Source organism: Ischnura elegans, chromosome 7, assembly GCF_921293095.1.
Source record: "Ischnura elegans chromosome 7, ioIscEleg1.1, whole genome shotgun sequence".
Taxonomy (NCBI): domain Eukaryota; kingdom Metazoa; phylum Arthropoda; class Insecta; order Odonata; family Coenagrionidae; genus Ischnura; species Ischnura elegans.
In genome coordinates this window covers 4159475-4183653 of record NC_060252.1, presented here as the reverse complement: position 1 = coordinate 4183653, position 24179 = coordinate 4159475, and the positions used below count along the sequence as shown (strand labels likewise).

The 24179-nt window shown below is 41.4% G+C and overlaps 1 protein-coding gene across 3 annotated transcripts in view; it reads right to left on the bottom strand.

Annotated features, from left to right (window-relative positions):
• Positions 1-534: 534 nt before the first annotated feature.
• Positions 535-24179, bottom strand: part of LOC124162918 (SH3 and multiple ankyrin repeat domains protein 1) — a 212181-nt gene continuing 188536 nt past the window's right edge. For all 3 annotated transcript variants that reach the window (XM_046539656.1, XM_046539657.1, XM_046539654.1), the window contains exons 11-15: positions 23076-23331; positions 22610-22711; positions 20072-20535; positions 11527-12702; positions 535-3474 (exon numbers count right to left, since the gene is read on the bottom strand). In XM_046539656.1, the coding sequence (XP_046395612.1) occupies positions 2602-3474; positions 11527-12702; positions 20072-20535; positions 22610-22711; positions 23076-23331 (2871 nt within the window). In that variant the 3' untranslated portion in view covers positions 535-2601. The remainder of the gene's footprint in view (positions 3475-11526; positions 12703-20071; positions 20536-22609; positions 22712-23075; positions 23332-24179) is intronic.

Sequence of the window (24179 nt, the reverse complement as noted above, 5' to 3'; positions counted from 1 at the left end):
TTTGCTCAACTACATATAATACACATTCCCATGTAAGGAGTCATGCTACAGGTTTCCCATGTTTACAATGTCACGTTGTAAGCAAGGACTTTCCTCATTGTAAAATAGCTAAATATACCTATGCAACACACACTTTCCTCAGAATATGTAGGCTTCCTCACCAAAATGTTACCAATACCTCAAGCAAAATTTGATTCATTTGCAACAATGTCGATAAAACTTTGTAAAAATTCTGTATGCTCTGCCATGGATCCCAAATGTGCATAAACAGTGAAATGAGTGGGCAAGGCAGAGAGGAGTAGAAATATGTCGCCCTAAGGTGACAGGGAACCCTGGGGGAGAGAGAATTCAACCATGACTCCACTGCACAAAAAGGAATATTCTTCGCTTCCCACCACTATATAAAAATATGAGTCCAACAGAGCTGTGGGGGACATCAAAATGCAACATATAAGTTCTTAACATCAATAAGAATTCATTTCTTACATGTGGAAATTCATGTTTTGGAAATTCTTGGGTAGCAAAAGAGGAAGATGCTGTTAGAGGGTATAATTTATTTCATTCACAGACACAAATAAACAGTGCCTGATGATGAAAACCACAATGCAATTTAACGCAATGCAACTGTGCTGTACAATTCTTGTGTTTCCATTTCTGATGTCTCTTTCCTTACGCACCACTCAACATCAGCATATAGTACCTATGTTGTACATTATTTACATTAAACAACAATATTATCTGCAAAGTATGATTCCAGATGCTTCTCATAAACAATGGCATGCATTAATGTAATGAATGGCAACGATGATCAAGGCACGACTACTCGCACACACTCTCAGCCGTCTCGATAAACAATCTTCTTGCAATGCAAGATGAGCTGAAGCATGTATGACCGTTGCATCGATCAGCTGTTCAAGTCAATTGTTGGTATGCCCGAGCATCTTACCTACCCCTCGTGAAATTTGTTCATCACCATGGCATCAGAAGGCTCTCGATCCTTCTGCATAAACATTTCCTCCAGGCAAGAAATAAATAACCTCAAAAATCATAGGAGAAACCATGCTCACAGCAGAGAAAAAGCTTCGTCCTAAAAAAATATACAAATGAGGCACTTAAAAAGTATAGATGTGGCATTCATTGAATTCAAAAGTTCCAGAAATTACTCGTTCTTAGACATAGCTACCTATAGCTCTCACATAAGTATACAATTTTATACGGTACTATATTCATATCCTGTCGTTGATCATGTATAATAAATAATGTCCTTGAGATTTCAGTGACAAAACAGCTGGCGGAATGTCTTAAACTTTTGTCAACACAAAACCTAAGAACAGAAGTTAAACAGCATATCTCAGAAGTCTATCAAAAGTTAGACAACTTCAATTGTAAGACTATTCATACAAAACAAAATAAACCTTTTGACTTTGAATGGCAACCTAAAACAAAGTACCAGAAAATATTATACATACAGGCATATATAACCAAATTTTTAAGCAAGAAGTATACACACAATATCATACAGAAAATTTTGTACATTATCCATCAGTAGATCTAAACTCTGTACATGAGCCCTTTGAGATACATTTGAAGGTGTGTGGATTGTCTTTACATTCAAACTGAATATTGGTTAACATTGCAGAGAGAATAACTCTCAAGTTTGCTTACCATATTAGGAGCTTAAAAAAACTCGACAAACTGCAGGGCAACAGCCACACCTACATAAATTTATCAGAAATCAGGGATGATCACACAATAAATGAACGAAGTAATACTATTCACAATTGAAAAATTAACTAATCACATCAAAAATGCAGAATATGTAATTTACAACTACATAATGTATGCTCATAACTTTGGGTACTTGAATGAAATGATATATTTACACAATGAATTGAGCTTCAAGCATAGTTCTATAAATATAACTAGCTTTTTAATGCATTTCAAGTGAAAAATTCAACATTGATAAGTGGTTGCAACAACACAACCGTATGCAGGCATTATACTTAAAACTTGATTCTTCTCTGGCACAGGGCCTGCTTCCCTTGGAGTGAAAACCACTGGTCGATCATGTGCATGGCACATCCAGGCATTGCATCTGCAGTGAGGACACCTGGAATGCACACATGCCGAATGCAAATCCTATCCCAGCAATGATAAAAGCAATTACCTCCCCAACCAATCCAATCCATTATTATTCGAATTCAAATAACTAGCCTCATCCACTCCAATGCCAGCCGCAACAGAGGGCATAGCAAGGCATGCTACAATGGCAAGACAGGAGGTGAGTTGACTCAAGTGAGGGCACGCACGAGACGCAAGCACTTTCCTCACGCCACAGGGCCGGAGCTGTTGCTGCGCTTGCGTCGTGACTGCCCTCACTTGCTGCGGTGGTGTCCCCTGCTGCCCCCAACGCCCTCTGCACCCTCCAAACCCTTCGGCACCGAGCCAACAATACGCACCGTTGTCACCCTCCCTCCCCCCTCGCCCCCCTTCCCCTTCACCTTTGTCACGTACACCTTCTGCTGCGACCCCTCCCCATCCGACCGCGCCCCACTGCGACGCGCAACACGCATCGTCGTCCGGTGCTCCCCACTGCTCAGGTCACTGAACTCGGGTGGGGGCGCCAGCAGCACCGCAGACGCCAGGTCGTCGTCCGAGACGGCACGCCCCCCCCCCTCCACGCCCGCCACCAAACTCGGGAGGGGGCGGCACCACTCGGGAGAAGTCCGTCAAGTTGAGCATGTCCGCATGTCGCTTAATCAAGCGCAGGCTCTCTTCAATGCTCCTCTCTGATGATCTGGCATTGTTTCCTCCAATCACGCAAGGCGGAGCCCTCACGGCAGAGGAGGGCTGGGCAGTGACCGAGATGACCGTAGCATTGGCCGGCGATGCCACGGCATCACCGCCCTCGCTGTCCGTCTCCATGGGTGGCGGCAGCTTCACCAACGAGACGGCGTTCTTGGTGAGCGTGCCGCGCCTCCCGCTCTCGTCCCGTGGCGCTCGCCTCGACCCCCCCTCCACTATTATCACAGGCCTCTCCCCCTTGAGCGGCTCCTCCACCGGCTGGCAGTTGACCATTCGAACGTGGTGGTGCTGCTGCATGGCATGGTGCTGAGGCTGCACCACCACCACCTCCTCATGCGAACTGCGCCGCATCAACTCCTTGTTGCCCCGCCTCGTGAGCGTCATTGCCGTGACCTCTTGCTGCTGGATGCAAATGGAGTGGATCTGCTGCTGCTGCTCGGCAGCTGGCACTTGGTGCTGCTGCTGGTGCTGCTGTTGTTGGTGCTGTTGTTGGTGCTGTTGTTGGTGCTGTTGTTGGTGCTGCTGTTGTTGGTGCTGTTGTTGGTGCTGCTGTTGGTGCTGCTCACTCTGCACGTCCTGGTCCGAGGACACGCCACTCGACGAGTTGTCACCATCTTCAAGAAGGAAGTCACTTGGATACGACTTTGAACTTTTCAGCTGCGTCCTCACCTGAAATTCCATGAGGTTGCATTGAAAAAATTTTAATTGCTTTTAAACAAAGCTGGGTTTATGATATGGAAATGTATTCACAATATTAGACTGCTAAAATAAGTTTTAAAAGAGCATTTCGTATATCCACAAAGAAAAATGTGGCGCGCATGTAAGAATACATTCGCTTTTGCCTACAATTAGAGACATTTCTGATATACATTGACCAGCAAGTACCAAATTTATAATCTTACATACACACCACGTTTTTCAATTTAGATATCCTAAATGCTCTCCTTAAACTTATTTTAACATTCTCATCAATCACATTTGAAATTTTCTATCATTTAAGGTGCCGTAGGCCTTTATTTTCTTCTATTTAATAAAACATGGTTTTTCATAAAAATGCTATTTTTCATACATTAATATTATTCCCTTTTTATATGGAAATTTCAAATGGAGTTTCAGCATTGATATCAATGGAGTTTAGCACAGTTCCAAATCAGTCTATGTGGAATAGAAATATACTAAATCCATCAATATGAACATTTAAACTTTGTTTAGAATTTCTTCACCTTCAGAAGAACACAGGGAATTCAATTTATATTTTAAAAATTGATGGGAACAGCTAGCATTTTTTAATAAAAATCACAGCTACTTCATTCACTTGACCATGGACTTGCACTGTGAAGGAGCCTTTTAATCCTCGTAGGGGTCTTGGACAGCAGCCAAGGAAAGGGATCAGCATCTCACTGAGTTGGATCCCAGCCTTAGGACGGGCGCTAAACTTCGCCTTCAGTCAACTCAAGAGAGCTTCTTACAGGGGAATGCAAAACAATTTCAAGTGACTCATGACGTGGAAGAATTTCCCTCCACCATGAAAGGGTAAAAAGTCAGCCAATTGGAAAAGATGCCGGTTGGATAAAGTGGGGTGGGGTGCAGGAGAGACACGCCCCTCACGAAACAGAATCAGATGATTGGGTCAACATCAATAAGTTCTTATTAATTTTTAGAGGATATGAGTAAAATTTGTCAATATTTTGTGGATGCATTCTTTAAATTACAGAAAGAATCAACTTTGAATACTTCTGCTACCTTTACATGAAGGCTATTACATTCCAATTAACATCTTCGGTAGACATTGGCCTTTGGAATAGGATTTCTTTTAGCTTTCATGATTTATGCCATGTTTTTTTATAAATAATTATATTTTCTTTATCTACTATGGTTGCTCATCTACTTCACCTTTTCCCCACTAAAGACGAAAATATCCTGTGTGACGTCTTTGCTTTAGGACCCAAAACAGTGGGGCTGAGGCTTTACCCTTGAAATCCTGGAGCAGGTACCCAGACCCCTCATCTTATATTACCCCTCTTAGCGGTAAGGGACTGCAGTCATAAAACTGTTTATCCAGTCATTTTGGGAAATAAATATTTGTTCCTTTCTCAAAATACACAAGCTAAGAATTGAATTATTTGTCTTTTCAGCAGAGTTCACAATATTTAAACAAAATTCTACCATAAATATTAACTTATATCTCGATTTCAGTGTAAACATTAACATGGGAATTGTTACTATATTAAATGGGTAAATATTGAAGGAAGAGCTTTGTTCAAAATTTGAAAATTCTCAGAATAAAACATGGAATTCAATTCAAAGACTGCAATTTACATGTAAGCAACAATTATCCATATAGCTAATTCCTTTAAACAAAGCATGATCGACCATGAGCCAATGCCACTGGTAGGGTTATAAACCCCGAAAGGAGGGAGGCCAACTACCCTTGGAGTCCGAGATAACGCGGAGTCCCCTTAGGCTAGGAAGGGTCGAAAAAGGTTGGTGCTGAGAGTGCCTGTGATTATAAGCGAGACCCTTCCCAATGAATGTCCTGCAAAACTGCTCATCCGTACAGAGGGGAAGGAAGAGTATCTTGGGGCTCAGTACAGCAGTCAAGACTAAGCGAGAACACTCAGCTAAGGCGAGAACTCCATCGTCTCGAAAGGGTTAAATTCATAATCCCAGCTTTAGCATGAATATGCCTTGCACAAGGATTTTCTCCTTCATGTTGCCGCAAGTATCTACCTTTCATCAGGCTCAATATTGGAATTGCTGAGTTCAAGTGCAATGTGCCTGACAGATGTGAAAAAACATTATTAACTCTTATCATGGCTCAGTGGTACACCTTTAAAGTTTAAAGCACCATTATTAGTGTAGCTGAACAATTGCATCATGTCTTTCGTGCTGTGTATAGGCATGCCCATTTTGTATCCTTGGATGCCCATTGCAACGCATGTCCTGAAGGAAAATTACTAGATGGAAATATTTAACCATAGAAGAATTACCCCACTTTTTGGCTTTATTTTTCATACAAGAATTATCAAAATTTCCCGTATCTCTGATTATTGAAAAGCTCATCCTTTATTTGACTTACATTGCTTCAGCAGAGAGAAGTTGCGTGATCAATTCATGTCAATTCTCCAAGCCCTTCAAATCAACAAGAACCTATCTACGTTCTCTGACTCTATCACTCCTCTGACTGACTGATTAGTCAAAATTAGCCCCGTTATAGACACATTCAAGGAAACAATGGACAAAGTAGTGACCCCCTCACGTGACCTGAGTTTGGAAGAGTCTATGGTTCCATGGAGAGCTTGGCTGGGATATAGTGAATATATGAGGGGAAAGCACTACAGGTACGCAATAAAGTTGTGTATGTTGGCGGAAGCAAAGGGTTTGGTGCTGCAAGTCTCCTAAAACCAAGCATCTTCCAACTCAGAAGTGTCTGGAAAAGGGCATTCAAAGAAGATGATGGAGGACCATTTTGACTGCGGCCAATCCTTTTATGTGGATAACTTTTATAACAGTGTAACCAGTTCTAGATTCCATTGAAATGGAAAAACTAACGTGACGGGGACACTGAGGAGAGACAAGAAAAGTATTCCTCCTGTTATGCTCTGCGAGGAATTAAAGAAAGGTGAGGTGGTGGAGGCCTTTTCTGAGAATGAAATCTGTATCCAAAGGTGGAATGATAAGAGGGAAGTGCGGATGATCAGCACTGAATTCAGTGCAAAAAAATGATTGAATCCACAAAAAGACGAGGGTGCACGCCAAGAAAGCCTCAGGCGGTGGTTGAATACAGCAATGACAATTGTGGCATCGATCATTAGGATCAAATGATGTCTTACTTTCCCACTGAAAGGAAATCCACCAAATGGTACTAAAAATTGGGAATCCACCTACTGAACTTACTGTTACTGAGCCATTATTTTTTATTCCCAGAAAATTTTTGGAAAATTCCTCTTGTCAACTTTCGAATTCAAATTATAGAATCTCTTATGGCAATATCTGTGCTTCCTCGACCTTCGACTCCTTTGAGGAGACCATCATCCTAGCTCGCTTCATCCAAAACCAAGGGCTTATCTGGACATTTCCCCGATTATAAGAAAAACACGCAAGACAGAAAAGACGAAAACAGAAGAGATGTAGGCAGTGCTTCAGAATGTCCGCCAGGACACATCATATTATAGCCCCACCTGCCTAGCTGAGCCTCATTTGTGTCTTGAGTGTTTCCAGCAGTATCACAAGAATTTGTGATGCAGAGAATTATTCACCCAGGGGGAAAAATTGTTTTTTTTTTTTAATGCATAACTTTTATATTTTCTATTTTAATGTTTCTTTTAAAAATGATATTATATGATGCATAGTAATTAGTAAATGAAAAATTATTCTTCGCATGCTAGTCAATTTCTGATTTGTAAAACAATGTTCCATTACAATAATTCTTTGTTTATACACATTTTCCTTTTTTTATTTATAAACCAATGTATATCATTAAAAAATCTTTTCCAGAGGATATCATACCGCTCAGTTGCATTTTCCATCATAGGGAACAACACTTATGCAGGAAATATTGGTAATGGTCGCAATATTTACTTTAGTGCAATAAAATATTTAAAATCGTATTTCACTGTATCATTTCCAGATTTAAAAAATAATATTAGCTGCATTACTATTTTCTTTAGTTTTTTCAAAATTGATAAAGTCTGAATGGGTTTTTGCTGCAGTACTGACGAAGAGCAAAGAAATATCGGTAACAAATAGGTGTGTTGCGGGAAGGTATCAAAAGTTTGACAGGATACTTAGAAAAATTTTATTTCAAATTTTTAACAAATGAAGGGTTAATTTTTGGAAAAAAAATGTGAACACATGTACCACATGTAGAAATCATTCGATCTCGTCATTAAAATAATAATAAAAAAATTTTACCAAAAAGTCAGCCGCAGGGCATTTTTTCTAAAAAAAACTGTCAGCGTGGAATGTCTTCAGCTACATTGCAAAATGCAGAATATATTTTGAACTGACTCACAAGTTACAATAAATTAATGGATGATATCATAAGAAGTTGGAGGAGTTTCACTATTGATTCTGATGCTATGCTAACCGTCTATGCAGTACGTAAACTGTATGATCCAAGCATATTTCATGTGGGCCTTCAAAATCAACATCAACCATTACTGTTTTCAGTGAACGCCTGCTCAGTACTGCAGGAAATGTTTCTACCAAAAAAAGGATAAATAGGGTAAAAATGTTGAATTTTTCAATCCAAAACCTGGGGAAAGTAAAGAAAGTGGCTGTCTGATGTAATAATGGTCGATCATGCATTCTTTAACAACGTGGTATTTAAACTTTTTTACTTGGCAAATAAAATAATGGAGACGATTTAAGTTAAGTTTTTTCTACAGAGCTTTCCTGTTAATTTACATCTTTAATGAAATTATTTTATTCACTTCTTCCAGTTGTTCATTTAAATTTGCCATTAATTAAGATAATGAGAGTTCATACTTGGAACCAAGTATCGAGAACCGAGAACCGATGGGGGAGAACCAGACCGGAACGGAGAACCGAAAAAAGGGCATAGCCGGATAAGAAGGTGAAAAGTCCCCCCTCCGGGATTTTTCCCGTACTTGCGGTATGCAATTAGGGATCAAATAGGACAAACCTGCCCACATTTCCAGCCCGATCCAAAATACGATTTTCACTCTTTGTTTAAATATGTACCTATCTCAGTCAAGAATGCATATTTTTAAATGGGGTTTGCGGCATTTGAAACCTTATTTAATGGAGCAGATTTCCAATTGTTTTCAAGAACTTTGAGCGGGACAAGAAGATATGGCTTTGATTTGAAAATTTCTAATGCATGTTTTCATAAAATATGCTTGAGAATGCCAAAAAGAAAAAACCTTTTCTGGTGGTGTTTTTTAATACCTTTCGGCTGGCGAATTGAAAATATAACTTTTAGGTGGTGGAACATCGCGAAAAATGCGATTAAAAAAATGCAATTTTGGCCAGTTGGCTCTATGCTCTGGCCCTCCATAACACCCCTTTTTATTTATTATAGTATTCTACCGATTAAGGTCTGCACCACAGGGACAGAATTCTATCCTTACTATAAGTATTATTGTATGTAATGTATTTTGGCATGTGAATTCTATAAGATCAGTTTTTCTTTTTCATTTTGCCATCTTATTTATCTAATAATGCTTTTACTCTGCTTAGTCATGCTGAATAATAATCCGCCACTGATCTGACGGCATAAATGCAAAAAGTAAAAGGCTGCATAGAGTGGGTCAAAACAAAAAGCTACCTTAAGCCTCAATGGTCTACGGCGCTTAGTGGTGAGGAGAAGTGAAATAAATACTCGTGCTGTGCCTTTCAGATCCATTGCACCCAACAAAAGGTTAATTCACTCACTTCCTAAGGAATTGGTGTCACTGCATCTTCAATGGTTACTATAGAAATCATATTACATATTTTGAATGTACAAAATCCATCATACTTTTTATGCCTAATTGACCTCATTATGATACCAACGTGACAAAGCACACAAACCTTATTTAAAGAAATGGAAACCATTCTTCGTAGAGGTAATTTACCTCAATAAAAAAACAAGGGCTAAGTGGCTCATCATCTTTTGGAAAATTTCACTAAATTTGTCATTCTCAATATATATGATTTTATAGAGGATGACTAACAGTAACTCCTACAGAAAATAACCACTCATCAGAATCGATAATTTGAAAGAGCCGCTTAAGCCCAGTGAGAAATGAGTTATCGAATCGCCGTCCATTCGACGTCGAAGTAGTCATCGATAAAACGTCGATGGCAACACATCGATCGATGTCTATATGGTCCGAAAACCGACGTGTTTTCGACGTCGACGTCATCGACGTGTTTTCTATGTCGACGTGATACCGTCTGCTTACCTGCGATTCCTAATAATAATTACGGAAATATGCATCTTTTCCGAAAATAAAGAGCATCCATTGCTGCCCCAACAACGGATTTCACTCGAGCACGCATTGTCTAAACAAATGAAGGCTGAAATAATTAGACTGTTTCAAATGTATTATGGTGAATTTTAATCTCAAGTCCTTCGTATTTATCTTCAATAATAATCAGAAACCCTTGAGAAAAAATATGAGATGTTGATATCTATGATGCAAGGCTAAAGGTATCGAAATGATACGAAACGAAACACCGACAGCAACCGACACAGGTTTCCCACAGTTCAACCGGCTTATCAGATCGACAGTGTCCAAAAATTAGTAGAGACCGGTAGAGACTGTTGGAGACTGCCTTCAAGCTTCAACGTCATGCACTTCCGGTAAAGTTACAGAATGAAAAGGAATCAAAGATTGTTCTCCGAGATTAAGAGTAACGTGTATGAATTAATAAAATAATTATTTAATTTTAGCTTTATTATTTGTGTCACATATATTTTAATAGTCTCACCGTTAGTCTCACCACACTTTGTCACAACATCACTTTGTCCCCCCTCAGCCAATCAACACGCTGACCCCGCTGACCAATGAGAATAACATGTCGAAAAATCGTCGATTGAACAAATAAAATCGACATCGACCACATATCGATCTATAGTCGTCAAATCGACGAAGATTCGACGTAGATTCGATGATCCCTTTCTCACTGGGTAAGCCTCAGATGATAGCCATTATTTGAAGATGATAACTGTGTACTTCCTATCTAAACATTACGCATTACCCTAAGTTAATTGTGTAGGTTGTACTTCAGTGTGCACATATATTCTGTCCCTCGACAAAGACTGGGTCTGAAGATTGGGGCCGCATGACACAGAAATTGAGCTTTTATTGATGACAGTAATTATTATCATGTTTTAAACATATATTGAAAGAGCACAAAGTGATTAGTGTAGTGAAGCATTCATGTAAATTTGGCAAAAGGATGTCTGACGACAATTCTAGCTTTCCAATCCAAGTGATGATGATATTGAAGAACATTAAAGTTGTATCTTAAAAGAATTTTAGAAATACTTTGCAAAATGTGCTCCATTTCACTGAGAATATAATTTTTGATGTAGAATTCAGAAAAGCTGTAACATAACAAGGTTCTTGGCCTTGTTTACTTACATACACATTCCCATTAACTTTGCCCATAATCGTTCATGCATCATTTGTTTTCAACAGGGAGCAGAAACAAATTTATTTTTCGCCACACAGCTTGAGTTAAAACACTAATGACAGATATTGTTTCTTAAGAAAATAGATTTTTTATAAAAAATATGAAAAAGAGTAGGTTATATTAAAAGATAAAATTTCTTTGGAGCTTCCCATCTCACTCTGCCAACCCCAAAGGGCAGAGGTGCAGCTAAGAATTAAGGCTGGAAGGGGTTTCAGGTGCAACTAATACGTTAGTGTCTGGGGATATGGCATACCCGCCAGGGCAAGCTGGAGGTGCAGGGGCCCTCCCAGAAAAAAATTAGGGTAAATAGTGAGTTTTACGACTTTCTGAGGGATATTTTAAATCCTTACAAAATTCAAAAAGTAATATTAATCCAATTAAGTAAAATGGGTTTAACTTAAAAAATTTCTGAACTCTGGGGGGGTTTTAACCCCCAAAACCCTCCTCGCTGCGCCACTGCCAAAGGGTCTCTCTCATGAAACGGAGCTTCCCATTGGTGATGATCTGATTCCCAGACTATAACAGACGTCAGTTGCAAAAGAGGGGACACACAACATCCAAAGCACGACAAACCTTTTGGATCTCCTCGACGCTGAAGCTGTGTGACAGAGAGCCCGAGGCGGTGCTTGCCTTGGGGGAGTGCTGCTCAGCACTGCTCGCCTCTTGAATGCGCCCCTGCCTCTCCGCCACTTTCGCCACCAGCAGATCCTTGAGTGGAGTGCAGTTGTCTGGTGCCACAGCACCGCCATTCACGACGGCCAATGGGGGGGACTCCCTCCTCATGTCGACTGCTGCCGCTGCCGTCGTCTTCGCCTCCTCCCCCCCCTCATCCCCTTCACTCTCGCTCAGACTGTAGTCGGGCTCTGGTATCGGAGGTCCGCTGCCGTCACTCCCCGTCGGCACGTACCGACTGTCGCTCCTCCCCTCCGACTCTGCACCCCCGCTCCATTCAGATGCCGCTGCAGGCACCCGGCTGCCGCTGCCCCCATCCTCCTCCTCGGCTTGTTGGTGGTGCTGGTAAGGCTGCGCATAGGGATTGGCGCCCCGCTGCACTTCGCTCTCCTCCACTGGCGTCGCTGCGCCTGACTCTGGCCGGAACGAAGTGCACGCCGACTGATCTGGGTCACCCACCACCGGCACCATTGTCGGCACTGCAGCCCTCACCGGCACGGGTGCCGCAGATGTGGGTGGGGGGAGGCTCTGGGATCGCGCCTTAGCAACGCCACCCCCTCCCCGCCTCCTGAGTGTCGTTGTCGCTCCGATGGGTGCATCTTTGGGGGCAGCTGATGGCACACGATAGGCGACCGTCTTCACGTCCTCGGGCGATGCATACAGCTTGGCACCCTCGGCTGGTCGGAAGCTGGACATGATGGTGTCGGGTGCGGGGTCAGCCTCTGGGTTGGCGTAGTTGACGTCCTCGCCTCGGGATGGTGGCGTTGCCTCGGCAGCAGGGGGAGGGGGAGGCGGATGGGTTGGGGGCGGAGGAGGAAGACCGGGTGTGGCGCGGCGTGGCAGGGAGCGCGTTGCGTGCACCCCAGGTGGTGCAAGCCGCTCCAGGCTGCGCCACGAGTGGTGGTAGAGGCGGACTGGCATGCCGGGACGTGGGGGGATGTCATCCTGGCTGCGGCTCTTGGGGCCCACGCTTGCTGAGCCTGCTGCCTGCGCCTTCGAGGCTACAAGATCTGGGGTGCTGTGGAATGCCTTGTGGAGCATACGCAACACCTCACTGCCAGCACGGTAACGGCCTCCCTGAATCACAAGGAAACAAGTGAAGTCAGTGGGAAGAGGACAATGCAAGCCCCAAATGAGACCCCACAATGTGATCTCAGCATTGTTCATCAAGAGAATGAGGAGACTTCCTTTATCCCCATGGGCTCTGCTAGCAGCCGCCAAAATAAAGAATGACCAATATACAAAGGCATGAGGGATGTATGTATCAATACAAAATTTGTGCCACTTTGCTGGAAAAATGGTTTCCTTGCTGACAGTATATCTCACTCTTAAGACAAAGACGAGAGAAATTCAAACCTGGTCTCTTTTCTGCAACCAAGGTCACCAAGGAAAATTGCCAGCCCATCTGTCCAAAGTGTAAATTGCCCTAGCCACCAATATGCAATATGGGAGTGCATTCAAACTGATGTTCTATTTAACACTTGTGCCTTCCTTTTCCCCACTATCTCCCTCTTACTTTTTTAGTTACTACAGTGATATATACTCTTCAAATGTAGTTACAAAGTAAAAATTCATTTAAAAAACACTAAATTGGGCACAAAAAGTATTTATGCAATTAGTTTGCCAGTGTCCCTTTGTGTTATTTAATTATATAGAAACTTAATGACACATAATTTCAATGCTCCAATAGTAGTCTTCTTCCTCCAATTTACCAAAACCATGTTCTACTGTTAGTACACACTATTTACTTCTATTAGAGAACCTTTTTTCCTGATATTTGTGCAGCTGTTATTCCTGCTTCAATTAAGCCTATTATTTTTCCCTCTTGCCGGATACGTGTTCTGTCACTGCCACGTATATGGACAGCAAAAAAAATGGGAGTTGGTGTGCCTTGCTTGAAAATTCGGAACCTAATTCATGGGCCCAGCAGTACCAAAGACATTGTTACATTTGATGCGCTCACTACGAGACCTATAGCATTCACTATGCTACTTATCTCAAAGCTTTGTTACACTTCTCTTGCCATAGAATTCTAGAATTTCTGGGCAAACAACAGATGTTTGCAAAATAAAACACAACTTTGGTTGAGGGCTCCCAATAGAGTAATAAATCTTGAAGGGCACTGCAAGAGCCCAAGGGGTCATTCCACGTCAAATCACCCAGATATTTTCAAAATGACACCCACCGACTCGGATTTTTATGAAATTTTTGTCACTAGCTACTATCACCTATCTAATGACCCATGTAAAATATTTCCTCTCTCACTCTCATAGTTTGCAAGATATGAGGAGTCAAAGTTTGAGGTGTTTGCTCAGAAGTGGCGCTAGTGGGAGTCAAATTCCAGAGTGCAGGGCACAGGGTAAAAATTCATAACTCAGAAACCACATAATATATTTGAATGAAATTTTGACCCCTTGTCTATCCAAGTACATAGCTTCCATAGTAATGTCTTTTATTCCCCTTGCATTGTTATGTTGGCCAAAATGATGTCAACAGTTGTTAATTAACCGATTTTTTTAGCTCAAAAACATTACTTCATATTTTCAGAATTATCACCTAAAGGCAGAGCAGTTAACACATCCAATTTTTTTTTAAATTGAAGGTTAATATGTGCTCCAATATACTGTGAAATAAAAATGGTGGTGTTTTGACTGCCACTATGAGTATTTCAGGTTTTACTTTTTTTTCTGCCCCTGTGAGAGGGATTTTGGACACGTACTGTAAGATAATAAGTATAAGTGTATCCATACCTTCATGAGGATATATTTGAAATATTGGTCAGTAAATCTAAGACCAAACATGTAGTCTAGTGAATGTGGCTCTTGTTTTCACAATTTTTTTTAATAGCAATACTTGGCTTGTGGCAGCTGAGGGTAAAAAAATCCAAATGGCTCAGAAATGTGAAATGATGCTTTTTTCCTGGAATTTACCCATTTTTCAAGTGTTTAGTTTATGGAAAAATTGATATCAAAATACATTAGACTCTTACTGTGCATCAGAGGATAAATGGAAATACTAATTTAAATAAAATTATTTAAATAATACACTTCAATGTGTTTAAGGCATCTCTGGAGGCTCTCTCGGGCAACTAAATGCTTTACAATACCACCAATTCCATCACATGGGGATATTCCATGGCTTGTAGCAAAGAATGTCCATGATGCCATTAAGGAGAAATCCTGGTAATGCTTGCAAAGATTGAGAAATATTTTGCAGTTCTTGTACCGTCCTGCACAACCATCACTAAAGTAACTCAATTTTTTGACTAAAGTAAAATTTTCCTTAACAAAGCAAAATATTATTCTTTGGGTTTCATAAACAAAAGCTATGTCATGCTCCAAATCATCTGACAAGATGCATAAACTGGAAATAATAAGCTGTTTAGTCAGGTGATCTAGAGTATAAATCACAACAGGGTGTACCGTACAACTATCACTTGTCCAGTGATTCCCTTGTGCCTCATCTTTGATAACATATGAGTAGTTCTCACTGAAGTCAAAGAGAACAGCTGCTTCATGGGGTCCAAGATTTTCTTTCATTTTCTTAAGGTAGTTTGCCTGTACCTTCGTAATAAATGAATGGGGCACCAGTTTTTCCACTCTTTGAATTTAAATTGATAGGTACTCATCAAATGTCACCGTGAAGTTCACCAGTTGATATCTGTCACTGGAAACCCACTGACTGTATGAAACTTCATCTCTGGGGTCACATTCTACAAACTTTTTCAGCAGTAAGCTTTTCAATTTTTCACGTGAAGGACACTGAGAGCAATGTCGCAGTATACAGTCCCTATTATTTCTAGAGCACACGAAATAACCAATTAGGTCCTGGCTTGTTTCCTCTATATTACAGGCACTAAGCAGTAGGTTGACATTTTAATGAATTGTGCAAAAACACACTGAATGCGTTCCAGGACATCCTGCTACCACAAACCATTTTGGACCTAGGTTGCAGAATTTAGAAAAGCCAATTTTAATTCTGGGGAAGTCAAATTTAAAAGTGGAATACAATTCCTTCAAGTTAGCAAGTAATAATCTCTTCTGAACATGTACATTTTTGGAGATACTTATGGAATCTTTCTTTCCAGGCATCATTCTTGAGTACTCATCACTTTCATAGAAAGTCCTAACTAATTGTAATGTTTTATTTTTGCCTTCCCTTTTCTCAATTCAGGTGCAGCTAATTTTCCATTGTCTCTGAAAAGTTCTCTTGCTTGGCGGGCAGTGTACTCACTCACATGAAACTCTTCCATTACTTTCTTCCTGCTCCATAAAGTTGGTACCAATGATAACAGATGTACCTTTCCTTGATGGGTGCTTGATGTGTCAACTTTTTGTCTGATTAACCCGTCAGCGTCCAAAGTTTTTTTTAAATTCACACATATTTCACTTTTAAAAAATATGATACATATGAACTTCACACAAAGAACACAATTCAAACTGACTGAATAATGGAGGAAACCTTCTACTAAGTATGTGCACTGAAAGGTATGCTAAAATTCACATATTAAATACATTGCCGGAGCATTGGCTCAGCACTGCACTGGGTGCCCTATGGCACCCGTGGGCGTTGACGGGTTAAGTCTATGAGCACATCTATATCATGAACTTTCTGAAGTAGTTCTTTTGGCAGTTTTGGGTCATCCTTTTCTGGAGATAATTCTTTATCAAGAAGTCTTTTAACTTTCCTTTTAAAATTACTGCATGCTGACTCTACTTTCCTTTTAGCATAGGTTGACCTTCTGTGAGATGATATGCCATGAAATTTTAAAGGTGACTCCTCTATATCTTGCAGGGTTCTGTTAAGTAGCTCAGTTGATTTTTCTTGGGATACTGTTGTTTCAAAATTCAAAATACTATCATTGCTGTCACTATCTACTGCTTCAACATCAGAAAGCTCATTTCATAACCTGGAGTGTTTCTGTACTTCCTCCCTACATGGCTGGCATACTTTCATTCCTGGCACTAATTTCCGAAGAGTTGGGATTTTACAGGCCTTTTCTGCAAATTCAAGACTTAAATTTCTCAGTGATTTTGATATTTTCTTCTTGTGGCTCTTAAAAGGATCAAGACAATATATTTGGTAGGTTTCATACTTTTTCAAATAGTATATTCTGTGATGTTCGCAGACATTGGATAGGACTTCCCCAGGTACACCACTTCTGAGAGATAACAGCTGTTTTTCAAGCATACTCATGATCTCAATTTTGTTCAGTTGCACCACTGGTGTGTAGCTTTTTTTGAGGCAATCAGATGCAGTTACTTTTCCAATGCTGCACAGTTCAACAATTTGCTCATTTTGAAGCATAGTGGAGACACTAACCTTTTTTAATGTCAAAGTTCACAATGAGCAGCTTCGCCTAACTCATAGCACACACAATTAATGTACAGGTAAAAATACACTGATCGTACACACAGAATAAACTTGGGCACCCATGGAGCATCTTTACACAAGAAGACTTGGCAGAAGACTAAAAGTGGTACCCTAGAATCTATTTTGATTTATCATGCCCTCACTGTGATACATTGTAACACTTTATTCTTCCTAGAGGTTGCACTTAATTCTCTTATTCCTTGGGGAGATGGAATAACACTGAAAAGTGAGGCTGAATAGGTGGGATTATATTACCTTCTCAAGTTTGTCATGTAATACAATCATATGTGAGGCAGGGGAGAAAACAATGTGGCACATAATGTCAGCATTATCTCTCCCAGTGAAATAGAAATTTAATACTCCAGTTGCCATCAAGGAATGTGGATATTGGTGACAACCTGCTGCATATCTATAAGTAATACCGTTCGCTCTGCCAGTTCTTCCATCACTAAGGGTTTGGAAGACCATACTTCTTCTGTGAAAGTGAGGCTAACTTCGTACAACTCCAGTTCAGCGGGACTCATTTAATCACTTTTTCACAGATCTTAACAAACTTGTACATTGCATGTGCTTATGATGACCACTGGTTTTTTGGATGAGTGATTTCTAAACACGAGGAAGAACATGATGTGAAAGTGAAATTTATGCACCCATATCGAAAATCCCCATGTGATGGAATTGGTGGTACTGTAAAGCGTTTAGTTTGCCCGAGAGAGCCTCCAGAGATGTTCGGGAGATGCCTTAAACACATTGAAGTATATTATTTAAATAATTTTATTTAAATTAGTATTTCCATTTATCCTCTAATGCACAGTAAGGGTCTAATGTATTTTGATATCAATTTTTCCATAAACTAAACACTTGAAAAATGGGTAAATTCCAGGAAAAAAGCATCATTTCACATTTCTGAGCCATTTGGATTTTTTTACCCTCAGCTGCCACAAGCCAAGTATTGCTATTAAAAAAAATTGTGTGAACAAGAGCCACATTCACTAGACTACATGTTTGGTCTTAGATTTACTGACCAATATTTCAAATATATCCTCATGAAGGTATGGATACACTTATACTTATTATCTTACAGTACGTGTCCAAAATCCCTCTCACAGGGGCAGAAAAAAAAGTAAAACCTGAAATTGTGCGAAAAATCCACAGAGAAAAAATCATTCGCCTTGACCGGGATTCGAACCCGGATCCCTCGATTTCCGGCCGAGTGCTTTAGCCAGTTAAGCTACCGAGGCGTCATTCTTCCCTGTGGAAACTCCCGTAAAAGTTATCACCGTGGCTAGTCCCGGTATACTTAAAAACCTGAAATACTCATAGTGGCAGTCAAAACACCACCATTTTTATTTCACAGTATATTGGAGCACATATTAACCTTCAATTTAAAAAAAAATTGGATGAGTTAACTGCTCTGCCTTTAGGTGATAATTCTGAAAATATGAAGTAATGTTTTTGAGCTAAAAAAATCGGTTAATTAACAACTGTTGACATCATTTTGGCCAACATAACAATGCAAGGGGAATAAAAGACATTACTATGGAAGCTATGTACTTGGATAGACAAGGGGTCAAAATTTCATTCAAATATATTATGTGGTTTCTGAGTTATGAATTTTTACCCTGTGCCCTGCACTCTGGAATTTGACTCCCACTAGCGCCACTTCTGAGCAAACACCTCAAACTTTGACTCCTCATATCTTGCAAACTATGAGAGTGAGAGAGGAAATATTTTACATGGGTCATTAGATAGGTGATAGTAGCTAGTGACAAAAATTTCATAAAAATCCGAGTCGGTCGGTGCCATGCCAGGGTGAACTGACATGGAATGACCCCAAGGTCTAAAAGAGCTGAATTATTTGAAGGAAATGAAGATGGAAACTTACTTTTTTTATGTACATTGGAAATGATGCATAGCAGCACAAGGGTTATAACTTTAAGTAGAATTCATAGGTAACACTCATCTTTTTTCCCTGAATGAATCACAGAGATGAATCCCTTCTAGTTCAGGGAATATCCATTGGAACATTGATTTCTTAGCAGTATGTATGGGACAAGAAAGACATGTAACACTCTGGGGGGACCGTGGTGTCATTTGTGATCAGAGAGTGTTGGATGATGAAGTGGTGGAATGACATGTGGTCACCAAACTGAAATTCCTCTCTCATGTAGTATGTAGCAGACCCTGATATCAGTAAACACGCCGATGTCACCACTGATTTCCCATGAAAATAATTTATGTCACCTTTTTTACTAATTGAAACCAATTTTATACATGAAACTTTCTTACGTCAACATTTTTCCAAGGCTAATGAAGTTGCCTAGTACTTAATTGATCAGTGCTCAGCTACAACTAAGATGGAGTGGAAGTGACATAGAGCTACACTAAACTCTAAATTATACGAAGTCAGCCGGACTGGAAAATAGACACTTCGTAATATCGAGTTTCGTAGTTTCAAACTTTTTAATAAATCACGAAAAAGTGTTTGCTTTTGTTCCCACCGCCCTTTTTCGTCTTTCGTGGTCTTTTTTAACGTTTTCAGTGACTGTTTAAGATAGAATTTTTAAAAATGCTCTTCCTTATTGTTATCATACTGCGAAACATCATTAAAATCACATGACCCCAAACTTCCCATTCTTTTCATTCCCATTTTCTTCCCATTGTCAAATATCAACTAACTTCAGAAATCACTCCTTTCAGATGTGAAGTAAATTTGACAATATTTCGTTACTTAAGGCATTAACTGAGAGCCATGGGCTTCACAAAGCACAAATCCAAAAGAGGGAATATTGTTGGGGGTTGCAAATTAGCTATGCACACAAGTCACTGCATATGTTAATGCCATAACTGGAATATGATGATTCCTGGAATAATGACTAAGGTGGAACAGTGACAGACATTGACAACAGTGTAGTGAGGGTGCGAACAACAGAGATCACCAATGCTAACAACTTGAACTGCACCATTTTTCGACCGAGTCTCTCTTGGTGGTAACCAGCAGACCCTCCATTGAGCATCTATGCCTCCACAACATCAAAAGGCATCTCATTGGCTAATCCCCATCATCATGTACCTTATCCTTGCTCCTCTTCATCTCCGCCACGCTTGCATACACCTTGGGGGTCGGTGGGGAGCCCCTCGCACCCAGCGTGTGACACAGCCCCCTGTGCGCAACGCTGGCCGTCCCCTCCACTGGGCTGCCCTGCCGCGCAAACAACTCCTCCAACTCAGCAGCCGTGATGCGGCTCGATGTGGGACGTGAGCGGATTGAAGCCGTCTTGGGGAGGCCAGGAGGGGGCGTGCGTGGCAGCACAGGCGCAGGGGGTGGTGACTGCGGCAGGGGGGGTGTCTTGCCGCCACCACCACTGTTGTGGCGCGCAAGTGGTGCAAACGTGGAGTTGGGTGCAGCGGGGCCGAGCGTTGCACTGCGGCTCACCTCCCCCTCCTCCTCCTCTGCATCTCCCTCTTCACCCTCGTCATCCTCATCCTCCCCCTCCTCCGTTGATGACGGCTTGCGCCCATGGCGACTCGTGGCCTCTGCATTGGAAAAGAAAACACGCTCATGAAATACACGGCACATTTGTAGATGGGCTGATACATCAAAGGGAAGACATCAGCACGGGATGGCATTCACGCTTCACATGGCGATAGGAAATCAATGAAGAAATACGCATTTTTACATGCTCAGGAAATAGATCACGCCTCAAGAGCCAAAAGGTAGTAAGTATTTTTGGACTGCCGAAAGAGATCTGGTGTAGGGAGGAGATTGCACAAAAGACTAAATAAAAGACATCAGCTCCACATTCCAACTTGCTAAACATATCACCACAACTCATACAACTGAGGTCGAAAAGACAAAATCTGACAGCAAGAATTCTCAATAATTCCTGGGATCTCTGGTATAAAATAAAAAAAATAATTTCCATTTAGACTACGTCTTAGTATGGAAGGCGGACTCAGGAACCACTGGACAACGGCTCACATGTATTGACTAGGTTCTTACATGGGAATACATTTGACCGGTAATCGCTGAAATGTTTTTAGTTGAAACTAAAGGTTGTATAGCTCCATATGGGATGTGATTCGAGAGCAGCACTCGATGGACTACACCCATGTCTCGTATAGCGCAATTTCGATTAGCGCAATTTCGATATAGCGCAAATTCGTTCCTCGGGGAAACATTGCAACGCAGTGTAGCCTAATCAAAAATCTTAAACGCTCTCGTGATAAAACGTGAACTTGCGCTAAGTACACACGAAATTTCTATAATTTTACGCATATTAATATTATTGCTTGCCTCAAATTTTCTTTTTTGTTTATATATTAATCGAAATCCATTGCTGTGCAATGGCCAAAAGTACTACTCGTCATTGGGTCCAGATAGCCGGCCTACCTAAGTAATTTATCTCGTCTCCTTAACAGAATGAGTTAATTTAGATCATTAATTAAGCGTGGGGCTAGTGGAAATGAGTTTTTTTAAGCAATACTGGTTGAGACGTAATTTTTGCTGTCGTAGGTTATCGGGCGATTGACTTCCAGGTAGAGGGTCTACGCTAAAGCCTTCAAGGTCATCGGTATTCACGTGGGAGAAATGGAGCGGTGGCCGAGTTGCGCATGAATAGCATCAACATATAAGAGGGTCCGCTATAGAGTCTCAAACACAATAGCTTCCTTTCCTCCCCGCAGTCGTAGGCCCTCTGCATCTCAAGAATACAGTTCAGCAGTAGAAGGTCATTTCGAAAGAGCCATGCAGAGTAAAAACCAAGAGAAAATGGCAAAAAATAGGAATGCGGGTAGAGCCTTTGTCATATCGAATAGTGCCATGTATTTACCACAGACTTTTCACTGGGACCACAATTTCACTATGCATTATCGAAAACTTCATAATATCCTGCTTTGTATGATCGAGAGTTTACTATAATCAAAAATGTAGCTTAGCACACAAGTCCACCCGGTGGGACAAACAGAGAAGGGGAAGGAAAGTTGTGCACAGTTGACCTGATCCCACTCTTCTGAGTACCTGTTACCTCAGTGTAATATGTTTACTCCACGTAATCTCATTTTAAGCTCAAGAGTAACTGGCACCATACCTCCAGCCTCTATTCATACGCAAATGAGGGTGATCACATGAAACAAAATGCCAGTTAGAGCATAAAGAGACAAAAACATGAAGACACACAACTCTCCCAGCCATCCGTCATGGCCTTCCTTAGCCAACCAATGAAATCCATTGGCAATCTGTACGCTACGCAAGAAGCAGCACGTAATAATAGGGACATAGGGTGTTAATTAATCAAGCACTCTTCAATTCATCCATCGATGCTTCCTCACATAGCCCCATCCAAACGTCCCTCTTAAAAACCCCCACCTCACCCAGGGCCGTTCACCCCAACGCATGACATACGCAGGCGCTCTCGGAGGAGCTCACGCACAATACGCCCATTTGCACCAGTGGGCACCCGACCGGCAGACTGACTGATCAAGCCTATAGATTTACATGAAGGTGCCATTATGCTTAAATGCATGGCAAATGATCCATTGAAACCATTACAGCATGAAATCCCCTGTTTGCCTTCAACGCGAGTTCGACGAAGACGAGGGGAGGGCTCACCATATTCGGAGAGTCCAGCCACCATGGAGCGTGCCCTCGCTCGTCCCACGCTCAGCGTTGTCTTCGGGTCCCTCCTCGGAGGCAGGGGCGCTGGGGTACGCGCTGCAAGCAAACAAACGACAAGTGAGTCACACCCAACACAAGTGATACATGCCAACCATATCTTTATGGACCTAGCAATATTCTCACCAATTGTATAACTCTTCATTTATACGGCAACTCTCAGAAAAATAACATTCAATATCAGGGGAAAAATATCTACAGCTCATTTTCATTACAAAACACAAGGTTGTTGACTTTATGATCATTTAAACATTTAAGAAAAATTTATGTTCCGTGACTCTGTCTAATGACTCTTCTAATTTCACTAACAGGCGACTATTGCAAATGACAGAATTCGCTGTGGGGCATGGTGTGGGCAGGATGCAGCCTACATGCGTATGTTACACAAGGAGAAGCAACTCACCTCCCCCCCCTCCTCCCGTCATCTTTCTCGGCAGCGTAGAATACTGACGGCTTGGCAGGGTCTGTGATCCCGAGCGGCACCCTGCAGCACCAGGGACACCACTGGCCACAGCAGCGGCACCAGCCGAGAGGGCACCAGGCACCCCACCGGGCCCCACCACACCCGACACCACCGTCATGGTCACGAGGTCTCGGGACCGTCGAATCAAGTCCACCACGTGCTCATGGGACGCTTGCGACACGTCTTCATCATTTATCTGCAAAGGAAGACATGTCGCCATGAGTAAAATACACTAAACTCCCGATCACCAGTGTTGTCCATTATTTGTGCACGAGTTTCACCCTGCTTTCATGTTTTACAGGAGCTTTATAAAAAATATAATCAGACACAAAAACACCAGGATTATCGTATTGTAATGCAAGGACACACAAGGCTTACTATTCCATTGGAAGTCTCAGCATGATGCCAAATTGGAAATGGCACTGAACCACACCCATGCTAAGGAGAGTAACAAACACTTTCAGGGAGGACCTCTCCTTCTCCAATCCTGTTCCATTACCGTACAAGCGTGTGTAAGAGGCACACCCCTATTTTGAGCATCGAAGCTATGAAGAAAAAAATTTTGTGGCATTTTTTTTATACTATCACGCGGTGTTGCAGACGTATGCCTGGAATTTTGACAGTTATCGAAATTTCCTCTTTCAATACTAATTGAAAAAGGAAATTTTGATAACTGCGGCGGTAATAGCAGCAGAAGAGGGAGTAGAAAAAGTTCAGATCCTCCCTTCGCATACACCGTTGCTCTACGATGCTTGTCCTATTCACGAACCATTTTGTTTAAATGCTCTCGCAGGAGTATTGCAATAGAATTGCAGCTGTGGAAAATTTTAAGGCAAAACACAATAGGCACATAGCATGAACCTTCCCAAGAGCTTGGACAACAATCAGGGCAATCTTAGCACCGTAGGATAATAACCACGTCGTAGAGTTAACGGAGCCACACTCGGCCCTACATCAGCCAATGCCTCTGCCGTTTTTTTTTCCTTTCTGAGACCCCACAGGAAAATAGGAAAATATCAACCCAAGGAGGAAGAAAAGTCAAAA